At 38.3% G+C, this 15,539-nt stretch overlaps 1 protein-coding gene across 1 annotated transcript; it reads right to left on the bottom strand.

Annotated features, from left to right (window-relative positions):
- Positions 1-810: 810 nt before the first annotated feature.
- Positions 811-1,827, bottom strand: LOC126080128 (olfactory receptor 4S2-like). The gene has a single exon (XM_049891425.1). The coding sequence runs from the start codon at positions 1,825-1,827 to the stop codon at positions 811-813; it is 1,017 nt and encodes a 338-aa protein (XP_049747382.1).
- Positions 1,828-15,539: the final 13,712 nt, after the last annotated feature.

Below are 15,539 nucleotides of genomic sequence, written 5' to 3' on the forward strand. Positions count from 1 at the left end.
AGTGTTCTGGAATTCCCATTCTTCGCAATGTTATCGTTAATTTGTTATGATCCACACAGTCAAATGCCTTTGCATAGTCAATAAAACACAGGTAAACATCCTTCTGGTATTCACTGCTTTCAGCCAGGATCCATCTGACATCAGCAATATCTCTGGTTCGACATCATTTTCTGATACTGGCTTGAATTTCTGGCAGTTCCCTGTTGATATACTGCTGCAGCTGGTTTTGAATGATTTTCAGCAAAATTTTGCTTGTGTGTGATATTAATGATATTGTTCTATGATTTCCACATTCGGTTGGGTCACCTTTCTTGGGAATAGGCATAAATGTGGATCTCTGCCAGTCAGTTGGCCAGGAAGCTGTCTTCCATATTTATTGGCATAGACGAGTGAGCACCTCCAGCGCTGCATCTGTTTGTTGAAACACCTCAATTGATATTCCATCAGTTCCTGGAGCCTTGTTTTCCACCAATGCCTTCAGAGCAGCTTGAACTTCTTCCTTCAGTACCATCGGTTCTTGATCATATGCCACCTCTTGAAATGGTTGAACATCGACTAATTCTTTTTGGTGTAATGACTCTGTATTCTTTCCATCTTCTTTTGATGCTTCCTGCATCGTTTAACAGACTGTGTTTCATAATATTTTTCTGTACAAACATTTGTTTCCCTCAGTGCACCCAGAAAGGAGTATCTCTTTGCCTAAAGTCAAACTATTAGCAATTTGCAGAGTAGGCCCTCAAAACTAGATTTTTAGACTCCAAATCCAGGTCTCTTTATGCTACATTATACAGTTTCTTTGTGTAATAGGGCTTAAGGGACATGGACTGACTTATTCCCAGCAACACTTTTGGAAACTCGTACAGTGGAGGCTGCACCAGTCCCATCAGTCTTCACATCAGGATTTTTCCTATTTTTGCCCAATGATTTCTTGATCCACAATCTCTTCATGGCATTTTTCACCTCCATGTTTCTCAATGTGTAGATCAGAGGGTTCAGCATGGGTGTGATGATGGTGTAAAACACAGCCACCATCTTGTCCTCAGTAAAAGTGGTGGAAGGCCTTAGGTAGATGAAGATACAGGGGACAAAAAGCAATATCACCACAGTGATGTGAGAAGCACATGTGGACAGGGCCTTGCGCTTCCCCTCTGATGAGCGAGTCTTAAAGGAAAGCAAAATAATAGTGTAAGAGCCCACAAGGATGACAAAAGAGCTCAGAGAAATCATGCCACTGTTGGCTACCACTATAAGCCCCACCACATATGTATCTGCACAAGCCAGCTTCAGTAGTGGATGGACATCACAGAAGTAGTGGTCAATCAGGTTGGGGCCACAGAATGGCAGTTGTACAGTAAGGATGGTCTGGATAAAGGAATGCACAAAACCTCCCAACCAACAGGTCACCACCAGCATGGAGCAGACCTTCCAGTCCATGATGGTTGTATAGAGTAGAGGTTTACAGATGGCCACATACCTGTCATAGGCCATCACTGTGAGGGTAAAGATCTCTGTGCAGCCAAATAAATGAACACAAAAAAGCTGGATCATACAACCAACAAAAGAGATGTTTTTGACCTTGGCTTGAAAGTCAATAATCAACTTGGGGGCTGTAACAGAGGAATAGCAGATGTCGACAAAGGAGAGAAAGCTAAGGAAGAAGTACATTGGAGAACTGAGATTTGGGCTTCTTTGGATAGTTATTATAATGAGAAAATTTCCAGTCATGAGGATAATATAACAGAGTAAGAATAAAAAGAAGCATAGTTGTTGCAAGTCCTCGTTTTGGGAAAGACCTGTGAGGATAAATTCTGTAACATTATTTTCCATGGAATCTGGGCAGTTTACAAGAGAGAAACACAGTGTGACTTTACCTGTAGGGGAAAAAATATAAAAGACAATTAGGTTTGGGCACATGCTACCATAACATTATTATTTTTTTCTTAACAACTATTCGCAAAATATCTCACTTAAGGTGTTGGTTTGGGGAAGGTCTATTTCTTAAAACTGAGAGGAGGGAGGGGAGGAGAAAGAGGGGGAGTAGAAGTGGGAGTGGGAAAGGGAGAGGGAAGCTGAGTAGAAGACAGGAGAGGATATTAAAATTTGATGGGATTTAAACAGAGTTAGGGTTGCAGTCTGGGCTCCCCATCTACGCATCAGTTGCCTGAATCACAGTTGCCCCAGAATTTAAATTAAACCCCTTAAATTGTGGAAACCCTGGCGGCATAGTGGTTAAAAGCTATGGCTGCTAACCAAAAGGTCGACCGTTTGAATCCACCAGGTGCTCCTTGGAAACCCTATGGGGCAGTTCTACTCTGTCCTGTAGGGTCGCTATGAGTCGGAATTGACTTGACAGCAGTGGGTTTGGTTTTCGGTTTTATTAAGTTGAGGCTTCAAGTGATAATCTCTACTCTCTTTACCTCAGGATGCTTTTCATCTATCTTCCAGTTGAAGTAGGGTACCTAAATAAATACACACACACCCACTCACACCCACACCCACACCACATTTGTGATCATAAGTATATGAGTCTTCAAATGTACAACTTTGAGTTATACCCAAGACACATCTTGCCTCCTATGTGGCTTTTTGACCTTCCAAATTATTGACAGACTTACTGGCCTTGTGGTTTATTAAATTATCACAAGACTTCACTCTTTGCCATTCCTTATATGTCTAAAAGTTGGGGAAAATGCATTTTCCTTCACAAAAAGGAACTACCATTTATAAGATGATCAAGACTTCAATCCTAGTCGACATTAGTTGCTATAGGATGTGGAGAGAATATTAACTGTGGCCAGGGTTTAGATCTGCCTCTGACAATGGCTAATTGTGTGATTTGAAGAAAGTTCCATAACTTCACTGATACTCAGTTTCTTTGCCCATTGGGTTGGACTCTTCAGGAAAATCAAGGTCTCCTCTAGCTTTAACATTGTATACAGTACCATGAAATTTGGGATGATCTTTTCAATATAATGAGTCATTGTCATTGAAAGTAGTTTATTCATTCTCTTTTTATCCCTCTGGATTGAGAGATGTGTGGAGGTGGGAACAATGCCCATCTTTATCTTTATACTGACTGTGAACAAATGCTGCTTCTGGTAGTCTGCCAAGTCATTTAAACTTTCTAATCCTCGGTTTATTCTTCTTTCAAATGGAAATGGTATTGACTACTTCAGAAAAAATATAGAGGTCATTTTAAATGCTGGAACTACCTCAACATACAATAAGTCCCCAATAAATTATGTCTTTCTATTTTCCACTACGGTACAAATATTTAAAAGCAAAATTTATTATGAAAAATTAAAAAAAAAAAAACATTATAGAAAATAGTATAAGGTCCCTAGGTGGCACAAATGGCTTGTACTTGGCTGATAACATAAAGGTTGGTGGTTTGAACCTACCCAGTAGTACTGTAGAAGAAAAGGCCTGGTGATCTGCTTTCTTTAAGATTATAGCCAAGAAAATCCTATGGAGCAGCTCTACTCTGTGACACATACTTAAGATTGTCATGAGCTGGAATTGACTCAAGGGCAACTAACAAGAACAAGAATAAGAGTAAGAGTAAGAACAAGGCAATATTATTATGAACGTTCATATATCTGATTCTCAGATTAAAAATGATTGGTTTTGCTATACTTGCTTTGTCTATTCCTATTTTCATTTTTTTTTGTAAAGAAAACCTTTGTCATTACGTCATTTTACCCTTTATATGCTTCAGTATCAATATCTCTAAAAACAAAGGATATTCTTACATGAACACAAAGTCACAATCGTATATAATAAAATTACCAGTAATTTCTTGAGACCAACTAATTCCTGGTCTACAAGAAGTATGTTTAGTTCTCATCTCTATTTATAGTGCTTAGTTGATTGTCTACTGAGTCAGCAGTGCGGACAGTATAAGGAACTGAATTTTAGATTTTATTTAAATTTATATTAATGCAATGTAAAATATTTTGAAATAATAAAATTTTGGATATATTGGGTTAAATAAAATATGTTCTTAAAATTAAACACACCTGTTTCTTTTACTTTTTTATGTGACTTCTGAAGCTTATGAAAACCCAGAAAGGCAAATTAACTTTATTCACATTACATAGCTCATCACTGTTAGAGCATAGGTTCATCACCGATGTATTCTTTTACCCTGTGCTACTTTATATCGTATAAATGTACAATTTCCACTAGCCTTTTAAAAATATTAAAAATAGTTTTGGGATCTTCTTTATTGTTCTAGGGTCTCTGGGACAGAAACTTCTACTTTAACTACTAAGATAAAATATGCCTTAGTCAGAAGACAGACACCAATTCTTCTGTTTAGTGGTATCCTGACTGCAGAAGGAGATAACTATGCCCCTGAAAGACCCACTGGTCTCATAACCAAACAGTAATTTATGGTATAGGAGTCCATGTATGGTGCAAATGGGTCAGTGCTTGACTACTAGCCAAAAGTTTGGCAGTTTGAACCCACCCAGAGGTGCCTCTGGAGACAGACCTGGCAATCTGCTTCTAAAAGGTCACAGCTTTGAAAACCGTATGGAGCGGTTCTACTCTGTACACATGGGGTTGCCATGAGTTGAAATCGACTCGATGGCAACTAACAACAACAATTTATGCTATAGGATGGGCAGAGTCTGAGGAAGTGTTTCAGACTGGAGAACAGATTCCAACTCTGCCATTTCTCCTGCCAGAGCCTAGGGCTCAGTAGGATCCTTCACCTCACCCTCTCTCCCCCAACTATCCACCTGCCACATCATGCTAGGACTGGGCATGGATTCTTCCACATTCTAGAAAGCATTAGTTGCTTCTAAAAATTTTATTGTGGTGAAATATATATTATAAAACATTTGTCACTGCAACAACTTTTACATGTACAATTCAGTGACATTAATTATGTTCACCATGTTGTGCAACTAACACCAGTTTCCAAAATTTTTCATCACCCCAAAGGGAAACTCGGTACCTTGTAAGCAGTAATACCCCATTTCCCTGTCCACCCATCCCTGGAAACCACTAATCCCCATACCAACTCTATTTATTCATATTTTACAGACGAGTACAGATAAACTTTGGTCTCTATGCATTTACCTATTGTAGATATTTCATATAAGTGGGGTCATAACAATATTTGTCCTTTTTTATCTGACTTATTTCACTCAGCATAATTTTTCAAGGTTCATCCATGTCATAGCGTGTATGAAGATTTCATGTCTCTTTACGGCTGAGTAATATTCCATTGTATGCATACACCACATTTTATTTATCCATTCATTTGTTCATGAACACTTGAATTGTTTCTATCTTATGGCTGTTGTGGATAACGCTGCATTGAACATTGACGTACAAGCATCTGTTTGTGTCCTTGCTTTCAAGTCTGTTGGGCATATAAGGCATTAGTATCTTTTAACCTGTAGTTGGATATGGTATGGCAGCAGGCAAAATATTGTGAAAGAGGCCTCTGATTTTACCAAATGCTAGCATCCAATACCTTGATCAAATTCCAAATCTTTGAAAAATTTAATTGTCAGCAGACATTTCCAGAATAGGCGGCTTTCCAAAAGTCTGCTGTGGGGGCATTTCCTGACACTCTTAGGTACCCTCTGTTTATTTCTGTCGTAATACTTAAAATCACTGTTCTTTAGATTACATGTGTGTCTTCCTGATAGACTGTGTTGTTAAATGCAGAGACTACTCCTATTTTTACGGATCCCTAGCACCTGAAAATGGGCCTAGCACATATTAGGTGCTCAGGAAACTTTGCAGGAGGGAGGAATGGAAGAGAGGGAGAGAGGGAAGAAAAGTTCCCAGTTTATAAATCTTTCTAGATGGCTTGGTTTTCGAACTATCTATTGTCTAGTAAAGAATATTGGTTAAGAGCATAAATTCTGGTCAGATGGAACTAGATTTTCACTCCCTGGTCCCACCATTTACCAGCTGTGTGGCTTTAATTAAGTTATTTTCCTTTTTAATCGTTGTCCTCATTTGTAAGCTATGAATAAATAGAGTTCCTATGAGGATTAAACTAACTAATGCATAGAAAACTTAATACAGCGTCTGGTCCATAAGAAGTACTTATGAAATTTTAGTTATTTTTACTTATATTCTGCATGTCATAAAGGTGGGAAATATAATGCAAAGAAGAAAGATGGTGAAAGTGAATCCACTTACTGGGAGAGAATGGAAATCTTGCCATCATTTTCCTACTTCTGGATTCTGTGTTTCCCCTACCCAGCTATGACCCCTCTAAACACTAGTCCTATTCCAATGGTTTTGTGTTTCTGTAGGTATGTTGCTTTGAAAAAATTATCTGCCCCCCATTTATTCCTAACTTAGAATTGCTCCTTAGGACACAGAATAAAAGGCTATATTTATTGGAGTCTGACACAAAGCTAACTCTTACAATGTTAAGTTCTAGGTAGATGCTCAGTAAACAGTGAGGACAGAGGGTAAGTACAACAGGAATATATGTCTTTGGGGCCATTCTGGAGTTAACTTACTCTCTCCCTGAGATCCAGAGTTGTCCCTCAGCTCAGTACGAATGCAGCCAAGAGTCCTGGTCAAAAGCTCTTTTGCATCCAAATTCTATAGCTTGAGAAGGAGAAAGAAAAGTCCGCTGATACCCAGAGGATGCTGCGTTTTGTTCCTGCCCTATGAGCTCCCATGAGCCTTCTAAGTTGCTTCCCCTGTTGAAAGTTCTTGCCAAAGATGCAAGTAACTTTCCCCACTGCATTGGTCAAGTGTGGGGGCCCGCTTGGGAGATGGCTTTCCAGAAGGAATTCTCTTGCTTTCTTGCTTTTTATGGTCTCTGGGGGCTTATCACTCTGAGTTTCCTGTCTGATACAGTCCTATAATCTAACAACAATGTATATGATTTACAAACCACTTCCTATGTGTCCTGCACTGTGATAAGCGGTTTTATGTATTCTGTGATTTGTTTTTAGGGTCTCAGTTGAATTGAATTGGATTAATCATAATCCTTATTTCAACAACCACTATCATCATTGCTGCATTCATGATCTACTTGGTTTTAACTGATCAGTTAAATATATAAATGAATATCTGTAAACAAGTATCTAATCTAAGAATTAGACATTATGGACTCCTTACATCTACCTCAGCGTGTCTTCCCTAGCCCATCCTATTGTTTCCTCTGGAATGCCAAGAGGTAGTTATATACTAAATATGGTGTATTTTACTATGTTTTAAATTTACGATTTGCTGAGGTTGAACATCTTTCATGCATTTACTGGCTATTTGAGTATTTCTTGTGCGAAATCCTTGTTTTTTTTTTAGGTCCATTTTTTATTGGACTACCTATCTTTTCTTACTGGTTATTTTTATATAATTTGGTTTTTATATAATCGATACAAGTTGCTTGTCATACCTATATACCTATAAGCCCATATATCTATATCTACATCAAAAAGAATTGATCAATGTTCAACCATTTCAGGAGGTAGCATATGACCAATAAGTGATGGTACTGAAGGAAGAAGTCTAAGCTGCACTGAAGGCACTGCTGAGAAAAAGCCTCCAGGAACCATAGCATACCAATTAAAATGTTTCAACAAATGGATACAGTGCTGGAGGTGCTCACTTGTCTATGCCAGGAATTTGGAAGACAGTTCCCTGGTCAACAGCCTGGAAGAGATCCATATTTACACCCATTCCAAATAAAGGTGACCCAACAGAATGTGGAAATTATTGAACAATATCATTAATGTCACATGTAAGTAAACTTTTGTTGAAGATAATTCAAAAACGGTTGCAGCAATGTATTAACAGAGAACTGCCAGAAATTAAAGTAGGATCCAAGAGAGAATGTAGAATTAGGAGTATCATTGCTGATATCAGATAGATCTTGGCTCAAAGTAGAAAATACGAGGAAGACGTTTACCTTTTTTGCGTAGTTTATTGACTATGTAAAGGCATTGGACTGTGTGGACCATAACAAATTATGGTTAGCATTGTGAAGAATGGGAATTCCAGAACACTTAACTGTGCTCATGAGGAACCTGTACATAGACCAAGAGGTAGTTGTTTGAAGAGAACAAGAGAATACTGCATGGCTTAAAGTCAGGAAAGGTGTGCGTCAGGGTTGTATCCTTTCACCATACTTATTCAATCTGTATGCTAAGCAAATAATCTGAGAAGCTGGACTATATGAAGAAGAACGTGGCATCAGGGTTGGTGGAATACTCATTAACACCCTGCGATATGCAGATGACACAACCTTGCTTGCTGAAAGCAGACTACAGCCTTCAGTGTGGATTACACCTTAACATAGAGAAAAAAATCCTCACAACTGGACCAGTAAGCGACATCATGATAAATGGAGAAAATATTGAAGTTGTCAAGGATATCATTTTGCTTGGATCTACGATCAACGCCCATGGAAGCAGCAGTCAAGAAATCAAACGACTTTAGCACCGGACAAATCTACTGCAAAAGATCTCTTTAAAGTGTTGAAAAACAAAGATGTCACTTTGAGGAGTAAGGTATGCCTAATCCAAGCCATTGTATTTTCAGTTGCCTCATACGCATATGAAAGTTGGACAATGAATAAGAAAAACCAAAGAAGAATAGATGCTTTTGAATTATGGTGTTGGTGAAGAATATTGAATATACCATGGACTGCCAGAAGAACGAACAAATCTGTCTCGGAAGAAGTACAACTACAATGCTCTTTACAAGCAAGGATGACGAGACTATGTCTCACATTCTTTGGACATGTTATCAGGAGGGACCAGTCCCTGGAGAAGGACATCATGCTTGGTAGAGGGTCATTGAAAAAGAGGAAGACCTTCAATGAGATGGATTGACACAGTGGCTGCAACAATGGGCTCAAGTATAACAACAACAGGGAGGATGGTGCAGGACCAGGTAGTGTTTTGTTCTGTTGTACATAGGGTCATTATGAGTTGGAACAGACTCAACAGCACCTAACAAAAACAACGAAGGGGAAAATACTAAACAATGCAGGAAGTATCAAAAGAAGATGGAACAAATACACAGAGTCACTGTACCAAAAAGAATTGGTCAACATTTACCCATTTCAGGAGTTACCATGTGATCAAGAACCAACGGTACTGAAGGAAGAGGTTCAAGCTAAATTGAAAACAATGGCCAAAAACAAGGCTTCAGGAATTGACGGATTACCAATCGAGATTTTTCAACAAATGGATACAGCCCTGGAAGTGCTCACTCGTCTATGCCAAGATACCTGGAATACAGCTACCTGGCTAATCGACTGAAGGAGATCCATATTTGTACCCATTCCAGAGAAAGGTGATCCAACAGAATGTGGAAATTATTGAACAACATCATTAATATCATACACAAGTAAAATTTTGCTAAAGATCATTCAAAAGTGGTTGTAGCAGTAATTGACGGGGAACTGCCAGAAATTCAAGCTGTATTCAGAAGAGGATGTAGAATGAGGGATATCATTGCTGACGTCAGATGGATCTTGGTGGAAAGCAGAGAATACCAGAGAGATATTCACCTGTGTAAATATTGACTATGCAAAGGCATTCAACTGTGTGGATTATAAGAAATTATGGATAACATTGTGAAGAATGGAAGTTCCATAACCCTTAATTGTGCTCGTGAGGACCTGTACTTAGACCAAGGGGCAGTTGTTTGAACAGAACAAGGAGATACTACTGAATGGCTTAAAGTCAGAAAATGTGTTCTTTAGGGTTATGTCCTTTCACCATACCAATTCAATCTGTATGTTGAACAAATAATCCAAGAAGCTGGAATATAGGGAGAAGAATGTGGCATCAGGATTGGTGGAAGACTCATTAACAACCTGCAATATGCAGTTGACACAACCTTACTTGCTGAAAGTGAAGAGGACTTGGAGCACTTATGAGGAAGATTAAAGAGCACAGCCTTCAGTACAGATTACTCCTCAACATAAACAAATCAAAAATCTTCACAACAGGACAAATAAGCAACATCATGATAAATGGATAAAACATTGATGTTTTGAAGTTTACCTGAACCCACAATCAACGTCCATGCAAGCAGCAATCAAGAAATCAAATGATACATCGCATTGGACAAATCTGCTGCAAGGGATCTCTTTAAAGTGTTGAAAAGCAAAGATGTCACTTTATGGACTAAGCTGTGCCTGACTGAAGCCATAGTGTTTTCAATTGCTTCACAAGCAAGAGAAAGCTGGACAATGAATAAGGAAGACTGAAGGAGAATTGGTGCCTTAGAATTGTGAAGTTGGCAAAGAATATTGAATATGCCACAGCATGCCAGAAGAATGAACAAATCTGTTTTGGAAGCACAACTAGAATGCTCATTAGAAGCAAGGATGGCAAGATTTTGTCTCACGTACTTTGGACATATTATCAGGAGGGGCCAATCCCTGGAGAAACACATCATGCTTGGTAGAATAGAGGGTCAGGAAAAAAGAGGAAGATCCTCAATGCGATGACTGGCACAGTGGCTGCAACAATGGCCTCAAGCATAACAATGATTGTGAGGATGGTACAGGACCAGGTAGTGTTTCATTCTGTTGTCCATTGGATTGCTATGGATCAGGACCAATTTGTCTGCACCTAACAACAACAACAACAACAATAACAACAATAACAACATATTGGTTGCATTTCTATTGTTTTCATTTTCTTCTTCAAGGATACTGATTATATGTATGTTGGGTCTTCTTGGCCTAATTTTCATTTCAGTCCCACCCAAAAACCCATTTCAGTCACTTTGTTTTAAATTCTTTTTACTTAAAAAAATTTTTTTCTCTTAGTTGATTTGTTACTTTTCTTCAACGCACTTTTTTCTTTTTTTACTGTATGTATCAACATTTTTTAATTTTTTTTATCGTGAGTTAGGTAAAAGTATACAGAGCAAATTAGTTTCTTATTAAACAATACACACATTGTTTTGTGATGGTTGTGTCAACAACAACCCTACTATGTGTCAACACTACCCTTCTCTACCATGGTTACCTGTTTCCATTCGTCCAGTTTTCCTGTCCCTTCCTGCCTTCTCTTCTTTGCTTCTGCCTGTGTGCCCATTTAATTTCCTATACCTGATTGAACTACAAGGCTCATTCCTTACTTGTGTTATTGTTTGCCCTATAGACCTGTCTAATCTTTGGCTGAAGGGCAAATCTCGAGAGTACTGAGTTAAAAGGGTGTCTGAGAGCCATACTCTTGGGGTTTCTCCAGTTTCTGTCAGACCAGCAAGTCTGGTATTTTTTTTTTGTGTGAATTTGAATTTTGTTCTACATTTTTCTCCTGCTCTGTCTGGGATCCTCTATTATGATCCCTGTCAGAGCAGTTGGTGGTGGTAGCCAGGCATCATCTAGCTGCTCTGGGCTCAGCTTGGTGGAGGTTGTGGTCCATTGGTCCTTTGGACTAATCTTTTCCTTGTGTATTTTGTTTTCTTCATTCTCCTTTGCTCCAGCTGGAATGGGATAAGTAGACATATCTAAGACGGCCGCTTGCAGGCTTTTAAGACCCCAGATATTACCACAGTTTGATGTAGAACATTTTCTTTATAAACTATGTTATGGCAATTGAGCTACATGTCCCCTGAGACCATGGTCCCCAGCCCTCAGCCTAGTAACTTGGTCCCTCAGGGAGTCTGGATGTGTCTATGAAGTTTTTATAACTTTGCTTGGTCAAGTTGTGCTGACTTCCCCAGTATTGTGTACTGTCTTACCCTTCACCAAAGTTACGACTTATCTATTGTCTATTTAGTGTTTTTCCATCCCCACCACTCCCCTTCTTTGTAACCATCAAAGATCGTTTATTTTATGTGTAAACTTTTTCATGAGTTTTTACAATAGTGGTTTCAGTGTTTATCCTTTTGTGATTGACTTATTTCACTCAGCATGATGCCTTCCAGATTCATCCATGTTGTGAAATGTTTCACAGATTCATCGTTGTTCTTCATTGTTGTGTAGTATTCCATTGTGTGTACTATAGTTTGTTCATCCATTTTTCTGTTGATGGGCATTTAGGTTGTTGCCAACTTTTTGCTGTTGTGAATAATGCTGCAGTGAACATGTGCATATGTCTATATGTATGATGGCTCTTATTTCTTTAGGATATATTTCTAGGAGTGAGATTGATACATCAGGTGTTATTTCTAACTTTTTAAGAAAGCACCATATCCTTTTCCAAAATTGTTGTACCTATTTGCATTCCCACCAGCAGTGCATAAGAGTTCCCATCTCACCACACCCTTTGCAACATTTGTTATTTTCTCTTTTTTTTGATTAGTGCCAGTAATGTGTTCAATGTTCTTTATTAAATTTTAACTTTAATATTTTCCCTTGAGTCCTCTAATCTTCATTTCTGCTGTGATTTTTCCCCCCTAAACTCAATCAACTCTTCCTGATTTTTTCTCCTTAGTTTCTGTGTTTTGAATTCAGTATTATAAAGTTACTGAGTAGTGGAAACAGAATTTAAAACCATCTTTATCATATGTAGTCTTTCCATTATATTTTCCTTCAAAACTAAACATTTTTTGAAGATCACATTTAGTCAAGACAGTATATCATCACTAGTATGTCAGTGCTGTTAATTTGTTTCAAAAATTCCCTTTTCTCATGGGTGCAAAAGCCATCCCAAGTGGCCTGTGCAACATTTCCTCAAGAACTGGTGTCAATACTTCAATGTGTAATTAAAGTTAGAGAACGCTGCTGCTCAGCAAATTCATGAGATTGGTAATTCAGGGTTGATAGTTTTACGAGTCTTCAATCACCAGAAATAAGTATGGGTGGTAGAAACTGTCAATGGCATAACGTTATACTGGAGAGATTATAACTTATGATCGTTTTTCAGTCTGTACAGTATATTCTCCAAGTCTAGAGTCTGAGTTGACGATTTCACTGGAAGTTAAAGACTCTTCTGATTCTTCTCTTCCGAAGGGCAGTTTTACTTTTATTTTGTAGAGGATACTTCTGGAATCTTTAGAACTAATTCCTTGTGTTTTTTATATAAAGATTTTTTTTAAATGTAAATATTGTACATCTTTTAGAAATTTTGGAAACTACCAATAATAATAATAAAATGAATTATAAGTATCCTTATAATTCCACTCCCAGAAATAAACACCAACTTTGTTTACGAGTACATTGTTTATAATTGCCTACATCTTCACTTTTGGACTTCAGTATTTTCATTTCCAAGGCCTCATTTTTGTTACAACATTTTTTGGGGAAGTGAAAAAAAAATTTTATTTTTATTTTTTTAATTTTTATAGATAGGATAGCTATAAATTCAATCATTGAGTAACCTTGGATAAATTGGTAGGTTTCTCTCAGACTCAGAATTCCAGTTGTAAAATGAAAATAATGATACTGTACTGGTTAGGTCTCTTTATGATTTAGCTGATGAAAAAACCAGTTCCACACGTTTGTAAAAATAATGAAATTTATTATCTCATGTAACTGAAAAGTCCAAAGGCAGAGTAAAATCCAGGTGAGAATTGACCCAGAGACTCAGATGTTTCCAATGCCTAGTTTCTTTCCTTATTTCTTTTCCTTCCTTGTGATTTTTGTTGCTTTTTTAGGCCTCGCATGGTGGCCCTCTGGAAGGTCATAATTCCCTTTTATCACAAGGTGGCTGCTCTAGATCTTGACCTCACAGTCCCACCTAATGCTATTCAATAAAAATGTTTCTTTCTCTTCTAAGATAGTGGAAGCTTTTTTTTTCCTTAAACCTATCAAAGGCCTCCCTATCTTCCTGACCAGGTTACTTTTCCATCCCTGAACCAATATTGAGGCCAAAGGGTGGTATATGTAAATCTGCTAAGCCAATCAAGGTCTATCCCTGGGTGTTCAACATTATCCAAATTAAATTGGAATGGGGTGGAATGAGCGTGGCATGGTTCCCCAAAGTATAATCTGGGTAATTTTGACAGGAGTAGAGAAAAATGAATGCTGGAGGAAACAAAGAAAAATGCTCAATAAGAAATTTTTCCTTGTAAGGTTGCTGTGAATATTAGAGATGATGGCTGCAAAATGTCCTATATAGTGCCTGGCACATGGTTATTGTTAGCTGCCATGGAGTTGACCCTGACACATGGTTATCCTGTGCACAACAGTATGAAATGCTGCCTAGTCCTGTGCTAGCCCCGTGATTGGTTGTGGATTGGATAATAGTGATCCATAGGGTTTTTATTAGCTGATTTTTGGAAGTAGATTGCAAAGCCTTTCTTCTTAGTCTGTCTTAGTTTGGAAGCTCCACTGAAACTTGTTCACCATCATAGATAGCAATATGTAAGCCTCCACTGACAGACAGGTAGTGGCTGTGCGTGAGGTACTTTGGGTGGGAATAGGTACCCAGTAAATGGCATTTTTAAATCATTGTGATTATCTTCATTATAATTATCATCACTTATGGCTATTAAAGCCATCAAAGTCTAAGTGATCTTGGAATGTGGAATGTTAGCATGAAAAAGGATGTGGAGTATAAGCCAGAAACAATCTTGTCCATTTAAAGCAGTGGAACTGCACCTTGAAGAGGTGATGGAAATTGCCCAAAATTGCCCAGCTGGCAGTCCTGCTCCCAAACCCATCCTCTCTTTTCTTCTCCTTCCAGTCTCACACTCCCATGGTGAGTCAAACAACTGGTGCAAAAACTTTCTAATATCATGTCTTTACCTTCCCTCTCTCAGGGAATAACTAATGAATATTTGTAACTTCTAAAAGTTTCTAACTAAATTAAGTGAAACACATTTTGAACCTTTTCCTGATTCTCAGTTCCAAAGTTTCACATTAAAGACAAGAAATTGCATGGGGAATTTGGTCCCCTGATTACAGCATGTGGCTCAATTTATTTTAAATAGTTCGAGCGTTCCTATATTGAAAAACAATTCTAGGTCTTCTAGTGAGTGAGTGAGTTTTCTACACTAAAAACCAGGATTCAAAATTACTGGTTTGCTGCTTCGTATAGCTTTTTTTTTTTTTTTCTGTTCTTAAATAGTAGATCTAGAGATTGGCTATGGGACCAATTTCCTGGATCCTTCTCTTTGTAATTTATCCTAAAAGATCACAGGCCCCGTGCAATACTGTTGTGTGGAAGCAGGGTTTACACTGCTAGTTGATAATAACAATCACAAAATTAGTGTCACCAGGAAGGAAGTCCAGTGTCATGGAAAGACTTATTTTTGCCTCAGCAAATCGGTCAGTAACTAGCTGTGTGACCTTGAGAAGTCAAACTCTCTGACTCTCAGTTGCTTCACTTCTAAACTGAGGAGTTTGGATTAACAAACTCCAAGTTTCCTTTCAGCTGTAATGTTTCTTCAGTTCAATTTGGTGGTTTATCTGAGATGAAATGGATTAGTCCACTGGGGGCCTTCAATACAGATGATGGAGCTGGGTGAAGGAGTCCTGTTTTGAAGAGAGCTTCTTGTGCTCCAGGCCAAATCCCTTCAGTCTCTTCAGCCCAGGACATCCCTCTGAAAGACCAGCTCTTACAGTGGAGGGAGAGCTCTTTGTTGAGCCTAAGGAAAAGAGCCTTCACATTCAATTCTTTGCTCTAAGGCTGGATATT

The sequence above is a fragment of the Elephas maximus genome, chromosome 7 (genome assembly GCF_024166365.1).
Source record: "Elephas maximus indicus isolate mEleMax1 chromosome 7, mEleMax1 primary haplotype, whole genome shotgun sequence".
In the NCBI taxonomy this organism is placed as follows: Eukaryota; Metazoa; Chordata; class Mammalia; order Proboscidea; family Elephantidae; genus Elephas; species Elephas maximus.

What these genes read in the sequence shown, in the direction of transcription:
- LOC126080128 (XM_049891425.1), bottom strand. Translation starts at nt 1,827, where the DNA reads ATGGAAAATAATGTTACAGAATTTATCCTCACAGGTCTTTCCCAAAAC.